The sequence below is a fragment of the Cupressus sempervirens genome, chromosome 3 (genome assembly GCF_028749045.1).
Source record: "Cupressus sempervirens isolate cs-2001-9-10 chromosome 3, ASM2874904v1, whole genome shotgun sequence".
Taxonomy (NCBI): Eukaryota; Viridiplantae; Streptophyta; class Pinopsida; order Cupressales; family Cupressaceae; genus Cupressus; species Cupressus sempervirens.
This window is the reverse complement of record NC_143120.1, coordinates 972597246-972615373: the sequence shown is the minus strand read 5'-3', so window position 1 is coordinate 972615373 and position 18128 is coordinate 972597246. Positions and strand designations below refer to the sequence as shown.

Here is an 18128-nt window from a genome sequence, read left to right as displayed (position 1 = left end):
CTCTGTCTAATTCTGCCTTTACATATGTCTGCATTTTTTCTCTCACTAATAAGACTTTCTATATTTGACATTCCTGACAAGTGAAAACAGATCAATCATGCTTTACCTAAAGACTTTGAGCTTCTTGTTCTTCAACACATACTTCTCAGTTTTCAGATTCCATTCACAATAACAACACCCAACTTTGCCAATATTAGGCAACAACAACAAAAAAAATTCCCGTGAAAAAATGTTCCTTCTGATGGCAACTTCTAGTGATTCAGTTAACACGGTTGTTTCTTGCAATATTAGCTCCTCGCAGCTATCAATGAAAGTGTATTGCCGAAAACTTCAGACTTTTGTGCTTGATTATGAGCACACAACACATAAAATATATCCAAAAGTATCGTTTGAATTCTCTGTATACCTTCACGAGAGTTACAAAGCTTTTACGTCCCAGACTGAAGGTCCATTTAAAGTAAAATAATCAATTGACAGAAATTATATTCTTCTCCCCAAACCACTAGAAGATGGAACGAAACCCTTCTTACAACCAACACAAAATTTGTGTACATTCACAACAGTTGTCATTACGGCAATTTGGACTACTTCAAATCAACTGAATGTCGTAACAAGAAGACATTGAGATTGGAAGCCAGGCTAAGAGAGCCATTTCTAAAACCCTGATTTTTTTTGTTCTCTTTAAAATGACTTGTATTATGTCAGAGATAACTTGTCCTTAAACGTCTACATCAGTTCTCTTCCAAGGCGCTTTGCCGATATCTGAAAATGAAACACAAAGACCACTGAATCATTCATACACTGCTCGGCTATTCAAGATGACACCTGATCATAGTTCCCAACCAAACTTTATTTTTCATGTAATGATAGTTTTTAATATATTGTGACTCTGTGCACAACACAAAGAACCAAAGTCGTTAGAAATTTTTGGTGTGGACTTCCTACAAAATTTATCTCCAGATGAAAGCCCAATAATTTTTCTTCATGTTAAATTCAAACGTTCGTGTAGGAAATTGGAGATTTACCAATAGACAAGTTCTGATAATTTATTTCTCCAAAGTGAATAAATTCAATGCACTTCGGGAATAATACTCCTTGCTATATTCCCCAATCTTTTATTCCGCAAGGTCCAACATATATTAGTCGCTTGGCAAAAAACATATATTAGTTGCTAGGCAAAATGAAAGTTCACAAAATTATATTAAAGCTCCATATTCATTTACAACGAGTTAGATATACAATTCCTCCAAAAATTCAACAACAAAACAAAATACTCCAAGGCGTAGTATTCACCTTGCATTGATTAAAACTTGGCAAATTAAATATTATTGCTATAGTTATTCCACCCACAAATATAAAGCTCTTCTGCCTCAAGAAACCTCAAAATCTTGTTGTTTTCAAAACAAAATATTTCTCGTTTCTCCAAATTTGATAAAATCAATAACCTCACACGATGGCAGGATGCATGGCTCTAATACCACTGTAATATCTTGAATGGATATTCAACTAATTTTTCTCACAAATAGATTTCAGCACCAATAGATAACTCATGCAAACCAAACCAGCAAATAAATCGATAAATGCTCATTAAAATACCTCCAATGTTATTGCATTATACATCAGCAATACAATAACTAGATATCAAAACCCAATCATAAACACAGCAATACTAGTCAGATTGGAAACACATTAGAAGAACTTGTAAAACCCAGCGTAAACTCTGTCTAGAATCCACTGCAGTGATGAATCGGGGCCATGTTCAATCCACCAATAATGGCCTGAAGGTTTGCGTCCTCAGGTCTGAAATGGAAGATGCAAGCTCTCCCAATGTTTCTCCAAGAGAAACTCAAGTTCTCCAAAAACAAAGCAATAATTCAAGCATAAAGAAATGAGCTTCTCCTCCTCCTTTTAAAGACCCAACCTGCTACCCTTCAGCTTTTGTATTCTTGTCCATATCCTTATGCCAACTCATCTCTTATTCACTCTCCTTTAATTAAAATTGACTTAATAATTCTGTATTAAGTCCTCAAAGGTCATATATATTGGATTGGCCTATCAGTTTTTTTTTTTTAATGTCCCAGAAAAAGGGGACATTACATCGCCCCACATTCTTCCAACCTGATAAATCATGCTTCTTTGTTGTGAAGCGCCAATTTTTTCATTGACCATGTTTATCAGTTATTTATTCCTTTTCCTGATGGATATATCTGGTTGAAAGGGAATGCAATCATCTTCTCTTCTTGTATCAGCTCTAGTTATGAGCATCAATAGGTAAAATTGATTTTACTATATAAAAGCCAAAAATTTAGGAACATAGTTGCTTTGATACCAATATGATCTATAACTGGTATTAGATATTCTATATGTCATGATTACTAACTAAATCACCAACCCAAACTCTTTCTTGTAAACCTCAAATATGTGCTTAATTGAATCTTTGTAAATGCTGAAATAGATGTAGATACTTGTATGCAAGAACTGAAAGAACACAAGGACTGAAAACATTGCAAAAAGAGGATATAACATTGGATATTTTCCTTGTAGATTCCAACATGGGAAGAAACACGAGAAGAATAAGGCACCTTACCTTCACTTTCCACTATGCAAATTACAAGCCTAGTTGAGGATTTTGCAACAATCAAATTGATTACAACACTTACCTAAACACATGTAATTCTCAAAAAATTTGCTTACATACATAATTCTCTATTGCAATCAACTCTCTATGCGCCATGAAATTTAAAAAAATCAGTAAAAATAAGAATAAAATACTTCTCAGTGATCCTTGAGGCTGTGTGCTACAAGTTTAGGCTTGAAATAAGATCCCCAATGGTTGAGGATTGAAAGAGGGTATCATTTGGAAACTATTACCACATTTTTTTATTTGTCCCGCATAAGATAGGTTGAAACTGTCACCTTTGTGCAAAGCTGGCATTATAGTTTAGCAACCAAGATGACACTTACAACTTACAACCATCATGCTAGCATTGGTGGTATTATTTTTGTCAAAAACTAATACTAATCTTGATTTTTTCTCTTTGAAGGAACCTGATTTAGACATGCTTGACCTAAGTCATTGGAATCATCTTAAATTCATCTGCACCCTTATAGAGACCTTGTACAACTTTTGTATGTCATTTTTCATTTAAGGTTCATTACTGTATGTTTGTTTTAAGTTATACTTTATTGTTCTTGATCTACTGAATGAGAATAATCACTTAGTTATCTGGTCTAACCAGCATTCATAACCTTTTTTTGATTACACAACAAGATCATATTGAGAGGTAATGGTAAACCAATATTTTTTAGACTGTCAAAACTTCTAAGGATCTAACAATTGACTCTTGAAGAGCATATTCTTCTGTCCAAAGCAAGCCCAAGAATGAAAGTCCAACTCCTGCAATAAGAAATCCAAGCCTAGGTCCAAACAATTGGTGGCTCAACTAGGGAAAAAATGTTTGCATCATTTCACAACTCTTGAAGAGCATAAGAAGTCAGCCAAGACTGGTATGCGGTGTACGATACAAAATTCTAGTGAACATGAGCCAAGCACCACAGTAACAGCTGCCAATTTGTATTGAGAAGAAAGAAATATATTGTCATATCATGAAATTTGATTCAAAGGACAACCTGCACATTTCATTGTTGGCAATGGTAGTCTGAAGAGCATAAAATCTCCTGAAGCAGTTCAAAGATTAATCCTATAATCAATGCCTTACCCAGAACCATACACTTCAGGATTTTACAGCTCAGTTCTTGAGAAGAATGTTACTCATTGAGTGTACAAAAGACACCCTTTCAAGATCCAGTATCTTGTGGCAAAGCATTGTTAGAGGTATTTGATTTGTTACTGGGGCAATTATCTATTTTCTGAAACCATGCAATCTAAGCCAATTGTCAGGAATTTTTTCATAGATATTGGTGAGGATAGACAATAAATGCCAACACATCCCTAGGCTTTCACTTATCAATGTCAAGAAGTGCAAAAAAAGCTTTAGTATAAATTTGGGCACTTGATGGTTAGATCTAAATGCAAAAAGACATCCCTGCAATATGAGTAATGCTGAGCCTACTTTAGCAGAAAAGCAATAGTTGAACAGAGTACTACAGAAATACAATGGTATTCTTTCGTATCCTTATTGAAGAGCCTAAGCAGTTAACAGTTAAGCATACTAATGGCATTATTATAAGGTATCCTCATCCCAATGCCTCACTATACCTCCATTCATTCCTAGAAAATGAAGAGATCAAATGAGATATGTATAATTTTTTGCAAAATGAACAGATCAAGCCAAGCTCTTCCACTTGTCATATCCCGATTGTGCTTGTTAAAGACACAGAGGGATTGTGGATTGATGACTGAGCTATCCAAGATCACTTTCAATACCTACTATTGTCTACCCAAGATTCAGGTCAAATGGGACCAGCTCCACAATGTTAGGTTTTTCAATGAGATGGGTATCATATTAGGGTGCTATTAGATTCCCACTCAAATCTTAAATTTCTGGAAGGCAATTGTTAGAGTTAATGAACGTTTGTTTAAATGGTTGGTTATGCTTTTTGGCTTCACCAATTTTCATGCAATATTTGTACAGATGACGAATGGTATTTTTTTCCGTTGGCAATTTTATTTGTTGTTATATATCTTGATAACATCCTTATTTTCAACAAATATTGGAAAGACATTTGCAACATAATCAACAAATGATCATCATTTCAAGTCGATGAAAATTGCATGCAAACATGGAGAAATGTTCTTTTTCTATGAACGATATATTATATTTTGGGTATTACTCTTGATACACTGTATGTGGATTGAGCGAAGATCTACATTATTCAGGAATGGCATTATACAACTTCTCAATTTCTTGGGGTTGAAAAGCTTCTGTCTTACTTTTATACATTTTTTTTTCACATAGGTGGATGTTGAAACATGTTACCAAAAGTGTTGTCAAAGCAAGTTTCATCACTGTAATGTCCCATTTTTTTGGAAGAGTTAATTATAAAGTTATCAATTAAAAAATATATATATTACAAGGTAACTTTATATATTAAATAAAAAATCTTGTAGAGGTTGCTGGAAGAAGCAGAGAAAAAATTAAAAAGGAGGCCGACCTATCGAGGAAAAAAGAATAAATAGGCATTGAGGGCTCATTGCCTATCATCGAGATTTATATTGATATTTGCTGATGTGCGTTGTGGAGCCTAGGGTTTCTGCAGGTAGTCACAATTGGCCATTGAGAACGAAAACTCTCAATTGGTACGCAATTTTGAAGGTGTGAAAGATCACCTGAATAATTGCAGTGGTGGGAAGGATATTTCAGTCCTTTCACTTGTGCTTAATTGCTGGTTTGGATTTTCAGTTGGAGTTGCACTTTCATCATATCATCTTCAGCATTTAGTCTCCACCATTTGATCAATCCAAGTTCTTCATTTCAGTTTGTAGTTGTAACAAGTTCTCAATTGTATACAGCCAGTTAGGGTTTGTTTGTAATGTGCCATGTCATAATGTTTCAGTGCTGAAAATTGCATATCATATGTAAAAACATTTTGGTGATCATTGAATGAATACATTGGCACTATTTTACATCAGTTATTTAAGCAGAAAAATTTCTTAATTCAGCAATATACTTTCAGCAATGTATTAAATTTAGGATTTTTTTTAGTGGCCTATTGGAAAGAGTCATTACAGTGGTATTAGAGTGGTTTCATGCCAGCCTGATAGGGTTACCCAGCCACCATTTAATTTAGTTTACAAAAGAACCAACATAACTGAGAATATGGCTTAGAGACATTCTCAAAGCCCATCCAGAAGTGTGCGAGATGATGAGACTTTACAGCAACAAGAGAGGCTTCTACAGTCAATAGAGGCAAGTACACAGGCAATGATGGTTATGATGCAACATTTGATTGGGGAAAATAGAAGAAATAACATAATAATGACCAGGATGACAGGAGCATAGCAGGATCACAACATAGGACACGGTCTGAAACAACTGACAGACCCACACGTCCTACATTCAAAGTCCTACATTCAAAGAAGAAACTCCAGCACGCACACCTGATGCTATGGTAACAGATATTGTAGATGAACTCTGACAAGCGAGGAATGAGTGGGATTCATTACCAGAATATGTATAGGATGGATGGACATTTGACAGGTACCTGAACTATAGAGCTGCCAAGCAAAAGCAAGTAGATAAACACAGTGAGTTGCAACAAAGTCACCAAGAAGTTGGTATTACCCACATTTGATTGCAGTGGAAAAATGACTGCTCGTGCTTGGATTCGTAAGGTGGATACTTTCCTATCTTTGAAGACTATGACAGAATTTGAAGCACTCAAGTATGCCACTTTACACTTAGATGGGGCAACACATGATTGGTGGACACATGGCATGATCACATTGCAACACAATCAGGTAACCACTTATCAGGAGTTTGTGGATAGATTGATAGAAAGGTTTGATAAAAAAATCCTGAAGTTTATTTCCGAGAGTTAGCCCAGTTGAGACAGTCAGGAGGCTTAGAACAATTTATCAACGACTTCCAGAAGCTTGCAGTGATGGTGCCTAACATTTCAAAAAGGAGGCTAGTCATTTTATTCACAGAGGGATTAACTGAACCACTCAAGGGGTGGGTAAAGGCCTTTGATCCTCCTACATTACAGGAAGCCATGAAGAAAGCCCACAGTATGGAACTTGCAGCTCCAGCAAACCGGTTTAGTTCAAAGGGTTCTTCATCATTTAGAGATAACAAAGGGGAATTCAGCAAGGGTAAAGAGAAAGTTAGTGACTCAAAAGGAAAGCTAGCTACACCTTGGGATAAGGAAACACTTAATGACCTGCGTAGGAAAAAGCTATGCTTCTTTTGCAAAGGTCCCTATGAGTTTGGTCATGATTGTCCTATGAGGCCTAAGGGGAAGGCTAACCGAGCGATGTAGGCTTATTACGAGGGTTCAGATTCAGACAGCTCAGAGCACCATGATGAGGATCCTGATGAGGCAGAGGGTGAACAAGAGGTAGATAGTGCTGCGAAAAAAGAGGCTCCAGAGATACATTTACAGGAGGCACGTCTGTCTAGTATTCAAAGAGAGGGATCTTTCAGATTTCGGGGAGTCTTGGCAAGACAGAAGGTTATTACTCTATTAGATACAAGTGCAACGCATAATTTCGTTGATGCACGATTTGTGGAGAGGCGTGGACTCATTACTGAGGAGTTCGAGGCACTAAGAGTTAAGGTAGCCGATGGATATACTCTTCGTTGTGATAGGATGGTGTGAGATCTACCTTTGCGCCTAAACAACTATGAGTTTAAGGCGGACTATCATGTGGTCAACATGGGTGACATGGACACAGTACTTGGGATGCAATGGCTACATTCTTTGAAGGAGGTTACCCTGAGATTGGAGGATATGGAGATACGATTCGTGGTGGATGGCAGGACTCATGTGCTGAAAGCTATCCGTAATGGTGATGTCAGGACTATCTCATTTAGGCGGTTGGAGAGATTAGCCAAGCATAATAATATAGAGTGGGTGGCAATATGCGCCTTGATGCCTACCCAGGGGGAGCAAAACATAAGACTGAATATCATCCAGATATTTAGAAATTGAGAATCAAGTATGGGAAGGTATTTAGTGAGATTCCACCAGGCAAGCCACCAGACAGAGGTATTGAGCTAGAGGAAGGTGCTAAGCCTGTCATGATCACACCATACCAGTACCCAAAACGACTCAAAGATGAGACCAAGAGGACCATCAAGGAGTTGCTAGCGATGGGACACATCAGACCAAGTACGTCACCTTTTGCATCTTCTGTTGTTTTGGTAAAAAAGAAGGGTGGAACTCTACGAATGTGTATTGATTATAGGGTGTTGAATAAGAGAACTATAAAGAACAAATATCCCATCCCACGCATCGATGAGCTGATAGACGAATTGCATGCGGCTTGTTATTTCACAAAAATTAATTTGAGATCAAGCTATCACCATATCAGAGTTCGAGAGCAGGATATTGAAAAAACTGCTTTCAAATGTCATTATGGGCATTTCGAGTTTGTAGTCATGCCTTTTGGTTTTACTAATGCACCTGCCACTTTTCAATCCACTATGAACAAGGTCTTCCACAATCAGTTGAGGAAATTTGTGCTAGTGTTCTTTGATGATATTTTGATCTATAGCAGGACATGGCAAGAACATTTAGAGCACTTCGAGACAGTATTGAGCATTTTACAGAGCGAGTCCTTGTATGCCAACGAGTCCAAATGTGATTTGGGGATGACAGAATTGTTGCATCTTGGACACATCATTAGTGCAGAAGGAGTGCGAATGGATCCTGAAAAGATCCATGCTATTGTTGATTGGCCACCACCAGAGAACCTTACACAGTTAAGAGGGTTCCTTGGTCTATGTGGATTCTATCGTAGGTTTGTTAGTGGCTACTCACGACATGCAGCGCCCATGACAGATTTGCTGAAGAAAGGGGCATTTGTGTGGACTCGAGAGGCATAGGAGTGTTTTATGCGGTTCAAGGAAATAATGACTACATGCCCAGTATTAGCATTGCCTGATTTCACGAAGCCATTTGAGCTTCAATGTGATGCTTCTGGAGAGGGAGTTGGTGTTTTACTCATGCAGGACAAGCATCCTATAGCTTATGAGAGTAGGAAACTCAGAGGGGCTAAGAGATCATTCAGTATATATGATAAGGAGATGTTGGCCATCATGCATGCCTTGGCCAAATTCAGACAGTATCTTGTGGGCAGCAAATTTTGTATTAAAACTGATCATAATAGTTTGGGGCACTTTTTCGGACAGCGGGACCTGAATGATCGTCAGCAGAAGTGGGTGAGTAAGTTACAGGCATATGATTTTGATATCACATATGTTAAGGGGACACAGAATATTGTTGCAGATACTTTATCCCGTAGGCCACACCTCACTTCTATGATTCAGATATCAGAGGATTGGCGACACTTGATTGTAGCAAAATAAGCCAAAGACACGTGGGCCTCTACTATAGTGGAGGGAACAACAATCGACACCAGATACACTCTCATAGATAATTTGATCATTTACAAAAACAGGATTTACTTAGTCCCAGGATCGAAAGTGAAGCAGTTGATTTTGAGAGCATTCCATAATTCACCTACAGCAGGCCATCCTAGATATTTCAAGACTTACAGGTTAGTGCGGGAACAGTTCACTTGGAAGGGACTTAAGGCTGATGTTTTACAGTATGTGCGAGAGTGTCATGTTTGCCAGTAGAACAAAAAAGAGCACACTTATCCAGCAGGACTCCTACAGCCACTTCCTATTCCTGACAGGAAGTGGGAGTGCATCTCTATGGATTTTATTACGGGCTTGCCCAGGGCCCAAGGGCGCGATTGTATCTATGTGGTGGTGGATAGGCTGACAAAATATGCTCACTTCTTCCCTATCACTACTACATACTCAGCAACTCAGGTGGTAGAGGTCTTCTCCAGGGAGATTTTTAGATTACACGGTTTGCCTCGAAGCATTGTGAGTGACAGGGACAGTCGCTTAATGAGTCACTTTTGGCAGGAGATATTTTGGTTGTGTGGCACTGAGCTTACACCTAGTACCAATTATCACCCACAGACTGATGGTCAAACAGAGATTGTAAACAAATGGGTGGAAGGGTATTTGAGGAATTATGTGGCAGATCAACAGTGAGCTTGGGTTAGATGGATATATCTCTGTGAGTATTGTTACAATACTACATATCATATGACTATACAAATGACACCCTTCATGGCACATTACGGTTATGAGGCACCTAGTTTCTTAGATTTGTTGTTGGGAGACAGTCGAGTACCCCATGCAGGTGAACTATTACAAGAAAGTAAGGATATAGTTGCTACTCTCGGAGACAACATTACTAGAGTTCAGAACCAGCAAAAGCAGTATGCAGACAAGAAGAGGACTGAGCGTAGTTTTGAGGTAAATGATATGGTTTACCTCATGTTGCAGCCATATAAGCAGTCCACTCTCAAGAAGAGTGGTGCAGAGAAACTCAAGCCACGCTATTACGAACCATTCAAGATCATCAAACGAGTTGGTGAGGTGGCTTATGAGTTGGAGCTTCCCACAGACAGTAGAGTGCACAATGTGTTTCATGTATCACGCCTCAAAAAGGCGTTGGGTCAAAATGTGATGCCTTCTGTAGTATTACCTCCCTTGGATGATGAGGGGAAATTGATCTTAGTGCCAGAATCCATTCTGGATAGTAGAGAGAAGCAACTTCGCAGGAGAGTAATCAGAGAGTATCTAGTTAAGTGGAAAGATTTACCTATTGAAGATGCTACTTGGGAGGGAGAAGTGATTTTGCAGCATCCAACATTAAGATTGCTTGAAGCCAAGCAACTTTAGGAGGGGCGGACCTGTAATGTCCCATTTTTTTGGAGGAGTTAATTATAAAGTTATCAATTAAAAAATATATATATTACAAGGTAACTTTATATATTAAATAAAAAATCTTCTAGAGGTTGCTAGAAGAAGTGGAGAAAAAATTAAAAAGGAGGCTGACCTATCGAGGAAAAAAGAATAAATAGGCATTGAGGGCTCATTGCCTATCATCGAGATTTATATTGATATTTGCTGATGTGCGTTGTGGAGCCTAGGGTTTCTGCAGGTAGTCACAATTGGCCATTGAGAACGAAAACTCTCAATTGGTACGCAATTTTGAAGGTGTGAAAGATCACCTAAATTATTGCAGTGGTGAGAAGGATATTTCAGTCCTTTCACTTGTGCTTAATTGCTAGTTTGGAGTTTCAATTGGAGTTGCACTTTCATCATATCATCTTCAGCATTCAGTCTCCACCATTTGATCAATCCAGGTTCTTCATTTCAGTTTGTAGTTGTAACAAGTTCTCAATTGTATACAGCCAGTTAGGGTTTGTCTGTAATGTGCCATGTCATAATGTTTCAATGCTGAAAATTGCATATCATATGTAAAAACATTTTGGTGATCACTGAATGAATACATTGGCACTATTTTACATCAGTTATTTAAGAAGAAAAATTTCTTAATTCAGCAATATACTTTCAGCAATGTATTAAATTTAGGGGTTTTTTTTTAGTGGCCTATTGGAAAGGGTCATTACAATCATGTAAGGCTACACAATAGAAAACTTTTTTAAAATTGTAATCTAGGTTCTATAGCATGCCATTTTCCACATTGGCTCAATTTCAACAAGCATTGGAAATTGAGATTTTTGCATCTATGAACTTGGAACAGTCCTTGATGCAATCTGATCGCAGAGCTTCTTTCCACAAGGAGATATTCATTGCCAGGATAAGAAAATACCCTACATATTTTCAAGAGATTTATGTCGTTGTCCAGACATGGAAGCATCAAAAGCATTTGATTTTGGGTAAGAAGAGCATTATTAGCTTGGATCACAGGTGGTTGCAGCTGTTGAAGGTGCAAAATAAATAGCAGCAGCCATAAAAATAGCCATCACGTCTTAAGAAGCTCCCCTTGAACACCAGGCATACGAGGGGGGTTGCTAAGCAGTAGTAGATTAATTGAACCGACTTTTGTTTCACACTATACTCTTTGCGCTTGACAAGTGTAGCCACAAGCACAACTCATGGCTGGAATTCTATAAATTTGTTTCAGATTTCACAAATATCTATTCAGACAGGCGGAAACATCAAGCTAACACTAAATTTAAACAAAGTTGATTTTACTTTTTACTTTTTTTAAAACTCCTGACAAAAACTAGAAATCACATCTACTAAAACCCAGAACCCTAATAAACATTGCAAAAAGAAAGAAATTACCTGGTAATATCTACCATCCAGCTTCTTAATGCCATATGCCGTATGAACATTTCCGAACGACTTGATATCGGTTATAACTCCATTCAATGAATAAACCCTCTTCCCCAACCTTGAAAGTAATTCAACCATGGCAGTCCTTTCTACCTGGGGCTTAAGCATTAGCACAAGATCGTACAGAGGCATTTTCACATATGATGCAAGGGCTTGAGCAATTAAGCTATCATCCTGCCCGCAAGAAAAGCTGAATTTTGCATTGACCAACTTGGAATGGATGAAGCTTCTTTGAGAGCTATTTACAGGGCCAAGTTATTAAAGACGTCACACCAAATCGAAGTCTCTAAACCCCTAAGCCTTTTCTCAAATTATTTTTTCCTGAAAATCATAATAGAAAATCCTTCTTATATTGTTATTGTCTGAAATGCACGACCTGACTTACAAGATCAAGGGTTTAAAATATGAAGAAAACTATCCCAGGATTTATTTATTATTCAAATTTGCTGTTTTCTCTACGTTTACTTTTGTGCTTTGGGCAAATCTCCCGTGAATGGGTTTGGTTGCACAATTTATTTTTATCTTTAGTTCCTACCATGGGAGCATATTTATGAAATGGTTTAGTACAATTAACTATATTAAAATAATTTTGCTAGTAATTAGTATTAAAGAATTTTTGAATATGTGAGAAATGCTATATAGTTTTAATATATTTATATAATTTTTTATTATAATAAATGTTAGTTATTTGAAATATTATTGGATGTTGAGAAAAAGATAAGAAGAAAAATAATTTTCATATTCAAAAATTATTTAATTTTCATATTCATAATTCATTTGTCAATTTATACCAACACACAAATAGCCACCAACTTCAAACCTTGGCATGAGTGCGTATTATATAATATAAAAATCAAAATATCATTGCTCATGTTTACTCTTAATCTGTCCCTTGACCGAAAGTTTTAATTTCAAATCTTGACATTAAAGGATAATAATAATTGGCCATGTTGCAGCCCATTTTGGGACAACCGGAATATACCTTCTTTAGAGAATATTTCAAAGTTTACAATTTACAACATAGAGATCGTTGATGAGATAGTACAAAAGAAATATTTGAATACCCTGACCCCGAATGGCAAAGCTGGTCAAGAGGACCTAAATAGAGGATATATGATATCAGACATTGGCTATTGTGTTGTATTACTAAGTAGGGTCATGGGATTGCCCATCTCCAGTCACTTGGAGACATGGATGATTCATTTTATTGAGAAAATCAGAAACATGAGCAACATGATAGACTTGGGAACAATTAGTAGCAACTCTCTAGACAAACAACTCACTTTGGTGAAAACAAACCCAAGATTCTACATGACTTGGGATGTAGTCTACTTGTTAGCAACTTGAGTGGAATACCCTGGACTCTCAAGAAAGGGAAGTTTGCAGGACAAGAATGCTTGGCCTTACATTGTTTACCCACAATTGGTACAAAAGAAGCTTGTTGGTCAAAGCCATGAATATTGTGAATTGTCAATTTGTGTCTTTATTTTTTTTTATCACATTTGTGGAAGGATACTATGCAAAGAGATTATATGTTGTTCAATCACCACCTGAGTTTCCCAAATTGAAGGATATTTTGTTTAGTTTTAAACCTTCACATGTATTAGAGTATTTGGCACTACTACACATCCAAAGAAGCTCTCGCATTATCCCTTAGATATATTGATGCTATTGGAGATCAGTTGGCAGTTGATAACAACTTATATGATTCATCCTAAGGAAGAAAAAAAATGTTATGTAATTCTCGTACCACCATGTCCATCACAAGAAAAAAAACAAAGGTCAATGGGACAATTTTCAACAAAATATCAACATGTGTCTGAGTTACCAATAGGAGTACCCTCACACTACCAAGTCAGACATTCTATTGATTTGATTTTAGGGACACCATTGCCTAATGAGCCAATATCTAGGAGATCTTTGTTAGAAATTGATGAGATCAAAAGGAAGATACAAGAACTGATTCAGAAGGGCCATATTCGTCTAAGTGCATCTCCTTGTGGTAGTCTGATTATTTTTGCAAAGAAAAAGGATGGAACATGGAGACTTTCTATTGATTATAGAGTGTTGGATAAGATCATTGTGAAAAGCAATTATCCAAATAATTCGATAGATGATCTATTGGACCAGCTTAGAGGGGAAAATTTTCTTCACTCAAATTGGTTTGAAATGTGGGTACCATCAAGTGCCAATTGATCTATAGATGTATGTAAGAATGTTTTTAAATTTAAGGAGGGATTGCTTCAATGGTTGGTATGCCCTTTGGCCTCACAAATGCTTCGGACACATTTATGAGGATGATGACCGATCTACTTAGGACATTCACTCTCATTCTTTTGTAGTGGTGTATCTAGATGACATTCTCATTTTTAGCAAAACTTGGGAGGAGCATCTACAACATGTGGAACACATATATTCTACCTTGCAAGACCACGGACTCTATGCTAGAAAGGAAAATGCTCTTTTGGTATGCATAGTATTAAATATTTGAGGTATGTTATTGATAGTGAGGGTGCTCATGTTGATCCTAAAAGGATACAAGTAATTAATGACTGGCCTTCTCCAAGGAATTTCACTAAGTTGCACATCTTCTTAGGGCTGGCTAACTTTTATCATAGATTTGTGCTTGGGTTTTCACATTTGTCTTAGTGTCTAAATCAATCACTATGAGGAGGAATGCAAGTAAAATTCAAATGGAAAGGTTCTTATCAACAAGCATTTGAGGAGTTAAAATAGAAGTTTATGTTCAGCACCAACTTTGCCTCTTCCAAATTTACAACAATCTTTTAAAATACAAACTGATGCATTAGAATACGCCCTAGGAGCAGTCCTTGTGCAACATGGACATCAAGTTTCCTACCATAGTGAAACATTCTCCGTCAAAGTGTGTAGGTATCCCACCTATGATAAGGAATTATATGCCATTGTTAAAGCTTGCAAACAAGGGAAGCATTATATTCCAGGCAAGGAAACTGTCATCCATACAGATCACAAACCACGTCAATTTTCTAACACAAGGAAATTTGCAGAGTGATCACTAGTACATTTGACCCCATTTTTAGACCAAAATTTTCGACCATCTAAAAAAATGGGGTCAAATTGGTCGTTTTATGCAGGCAATGTATATAATTTTTTTAACTAGAAGCCTGTGTTGGTCGAAATTTTGACCAACACGAACTTACACTTTCCTGAAATTAAAAACAAGGTCTTTGCCGCGCCAATGTATATAAATTTTTTAACTAGAAGCCTGTGTTGGTCGAAATTTCAACCAACACGAACTTACACTTTCCCAAAATTAAAAACAAGTCTTTGTCGCGCCCTAATTTTAGTCTTGCGTAACCGGAAGAAAGGCTGTGCGGTTAATGTTGGTCGGATACTGCATTTTGTGGTGCCATTACATACAGAGGAAGGGTTTGAAGATTACGTGCCACGTTTGGCAGCTTCAGTGCAACCTCTGCTGGAATAGTAAGGTTCTATCTCTGTTATATCTCCTCTTTTTCGTTGTTCAGCACATCATCTTCAATGTGATTGGAATTCGTAACATATAATTTTCCTCAGCGGCTCCCACCTTACATGCCTTGCGTGGATGTTCTGTTTATTGGTTTGGGAGTTTTCTTTTCACTGCTAGACACCTCTATTTTAAGCTGTGATCTTATAGCCATTGGCTAGCTTCATGGTGGATTCCCCAACTGCGGGTTTGATGCTTTGGATTGGCATGAAAGGTTTTCCAAAGCTTTAAGAGATGCAAGCTTTGATTCAAGTTGCCTCGATTTCAGGATGTCAACTAAAGCCTCTATTACATGTGCATCAATTAATGACTCTCTACAGCTGTCATCAAGATCAAATTTTGCAAGAGCTTTTGCCATTTCCAATTTTGATTCAGCTGACCCCCTGCAAAGGCGATCAACCACTGGCTTGCACCAGTTTTCCATCACCATAGCTTTAATGTTTTCCAAAGAGTCTGCCAGTTCATCTAACATTTGTTCAATTTCTATTCCCCTATTTAAGCATCCATCACCTACATCATAATGCAAAAAGCTATTGAGATAGCTGATAATGGATTCTTTGCTTCTCACAATTACATAATAATTTCTATTCAACACTTATCCATAAAATGAGAATCTGCCAGTTCGAACAAGCCTTCAAGCAATTGTGATACTGGTGGCCCCACTATATTGGCTTCTCTTTTGACTATAGCTCCTCAATTATTCAATGCCTCTTTTCCCTATGTTTCGCTTTTAATTGTTTTCATAAAAATTAAGCTTGTAGAGTCTTCAAGAAACCATTTAGCCAATGGGTGAAAGAATGGCAAAATTATAGAAAAGAGACAGTTCAAAATAATTCACACAATTAAAACTATGCTAGAGTTTGTGTAAACTGATACAACAATTATGTACCCCATTTTCTTCAATATAGATTCTATTCACAAATAAAACTTATCTACATCAAGTGTACCCTTGTTTATCCAATGTGCTCACAAGTTTGAACCTCTTCACATTGATGTTGGTGGCATTCACGCTAGATCACTTAATGCTGATAAAGTTATAGACCCTTGTCAGTGTAGTCATGGGTTTTGTCTCTTTTAATATGTGTAGAGAATCCTCTTTCATTAGATAACAACACTCTTATGATCTCAAATCAACCTAGACTGCTGCTGTTCCCAAATTGGGACTATTTAAATCCGATGTAGAACTAAAACCAAATCTTGAAAAAGAAACCGGTATCATAAAGCATACCCCAATTTCATATTCAAACATTTAACTTCTTGAAACCAATAACCGATACCAAGAACTGACTTGGAGCAAAACAAAATTGAGATCTTTGAAATTGTATTGTAATTGGTGATGACTTCAATCACAACTCTCTTTTAAACTATTGTTAAACCATTTCATACTCATCGTGACCAGCCACCAAGGTAAGAACAGAGAAATTATAGATAGCTTTAGTATCTTCAAACCGAATAGCAATTAGCGCAGGTTTTGAATACAATATAGTTCCATAAAATTTGTTTACTCCATCTATGATGATTCAAAGATTTAAGAACATAGAAATGTGCATAAGAACAATGAAGAAACAAAAGATCTGAACAGAATTAAATTCTACCATTATTCCATTCCTGATTACATTGTTTCTCCACTTTCCTTGATTCTCAAATCTTCTCATACTACTACTATTCAGAAAAATTATATATATTCCTCTCGAGTTTCTTTAATTACATATATCTAAAGATATTCAAAAGAAGGTAACCCAATAACTAATTCTTAAAACTGACTTTTAACTTCCCACACCCGACTCGTTATAATTCTAAATATATTAAAGATACTAGTAAAGTATCTTGGAGTTTATTCAAAACTCTTAACTTATAACCCCTAATTACATCATTAAATTAACTATATAAAACTAAGACTCATCCCAACATTATTAAAATAATCATTTAAAGTGCATTAGAATCCCAAATCTTGAAAATAATTGGAATCTCTGGATGCCCCTGTATCATTATGCCTTTGCCTTCTTCCTTGTAGCTCTTGTAGGTCCCTATTTAGCTAGTTTTTCTAGCTTAGCAGTAGGAGGAGTCTGATCTCCTTGTAACCTTGTGAGGTTGAGGAGTAACCTCAACTTTTATTGCCAAAATATCAGGTGTGTCTACCACCTCTACACTCTTATTGAAAAACATGTGTAGATGACAATATAAGATTAGGTCTCATTTTGAAGGACATGTGTAGATTAGAGATGGATTGCTGTGAAATCAAAAAAGAAATCATCAAGCATGACCATTCATTTTGGTATGATCGGCACTTCTTAAGGAAAGTGAATAAAGTTTTTGTGGATATAAGTCCTTGACAACATATATATAGTGCTAGTTACAAGATTTCAACTACTATTTATGTTTCTTTGTGTATATTTTTGAAGTTGGTATTTGAATTGAGGTTGGTGTCTCATGTGGTTGAAGATGGTGTTCCAAAGAGGGTTCATTCTCTCTAGGAGTTGGTACTCTTGGTGAGTTGGTGCTAAATTTTGTACTATTCATATAGCACATTCTATACCATCCACTGTACACCAATCTGCATACCCAGACATGAATCATTTATAGTTTGAATCAGCTTACCAATGCAAATTCAATTCCTTGAGTTCTTTTTCACATAAAACAACTTAATTGTTTGTTAAGTCTGAAAATGGATAAGAAAACCTCAAATCAAATTAGATAATGCAGAGCTTGATTATCTTCTTTTAATACCAAATATTCTTGCATTTAAAGTTTAATGAAACTTA

At 36.7% G+C, this 18128-nt stretch overlaps 1 protein-coding gene across 1 annotated transcript in view; it reads right to left on the bottom strand.

Annotated features, from left to right (window-relative positions):
* LOC149569991 (Translation elongation factor EF1B/ribosomal protein S6 family protein) overlaps positions 1–12365 on the bottom strand; it is a 63398-nt gene extending 51033 nt beyond the window's left edge. Inside the window, exon 1 of the mRNA XM_089822651.1 lies at positions 11808–12365. Coding sequence (XP_089678777.1) covers positions 11808–11990 — 183 coding nt within the window. The 5' untranslated portion in view covers positions 11991–12365. The remainder of the gene's footprint in view (positions 1–11807) is intronic.
* Positions 12366–18128: the final 5763 nt, after the last annotated feature.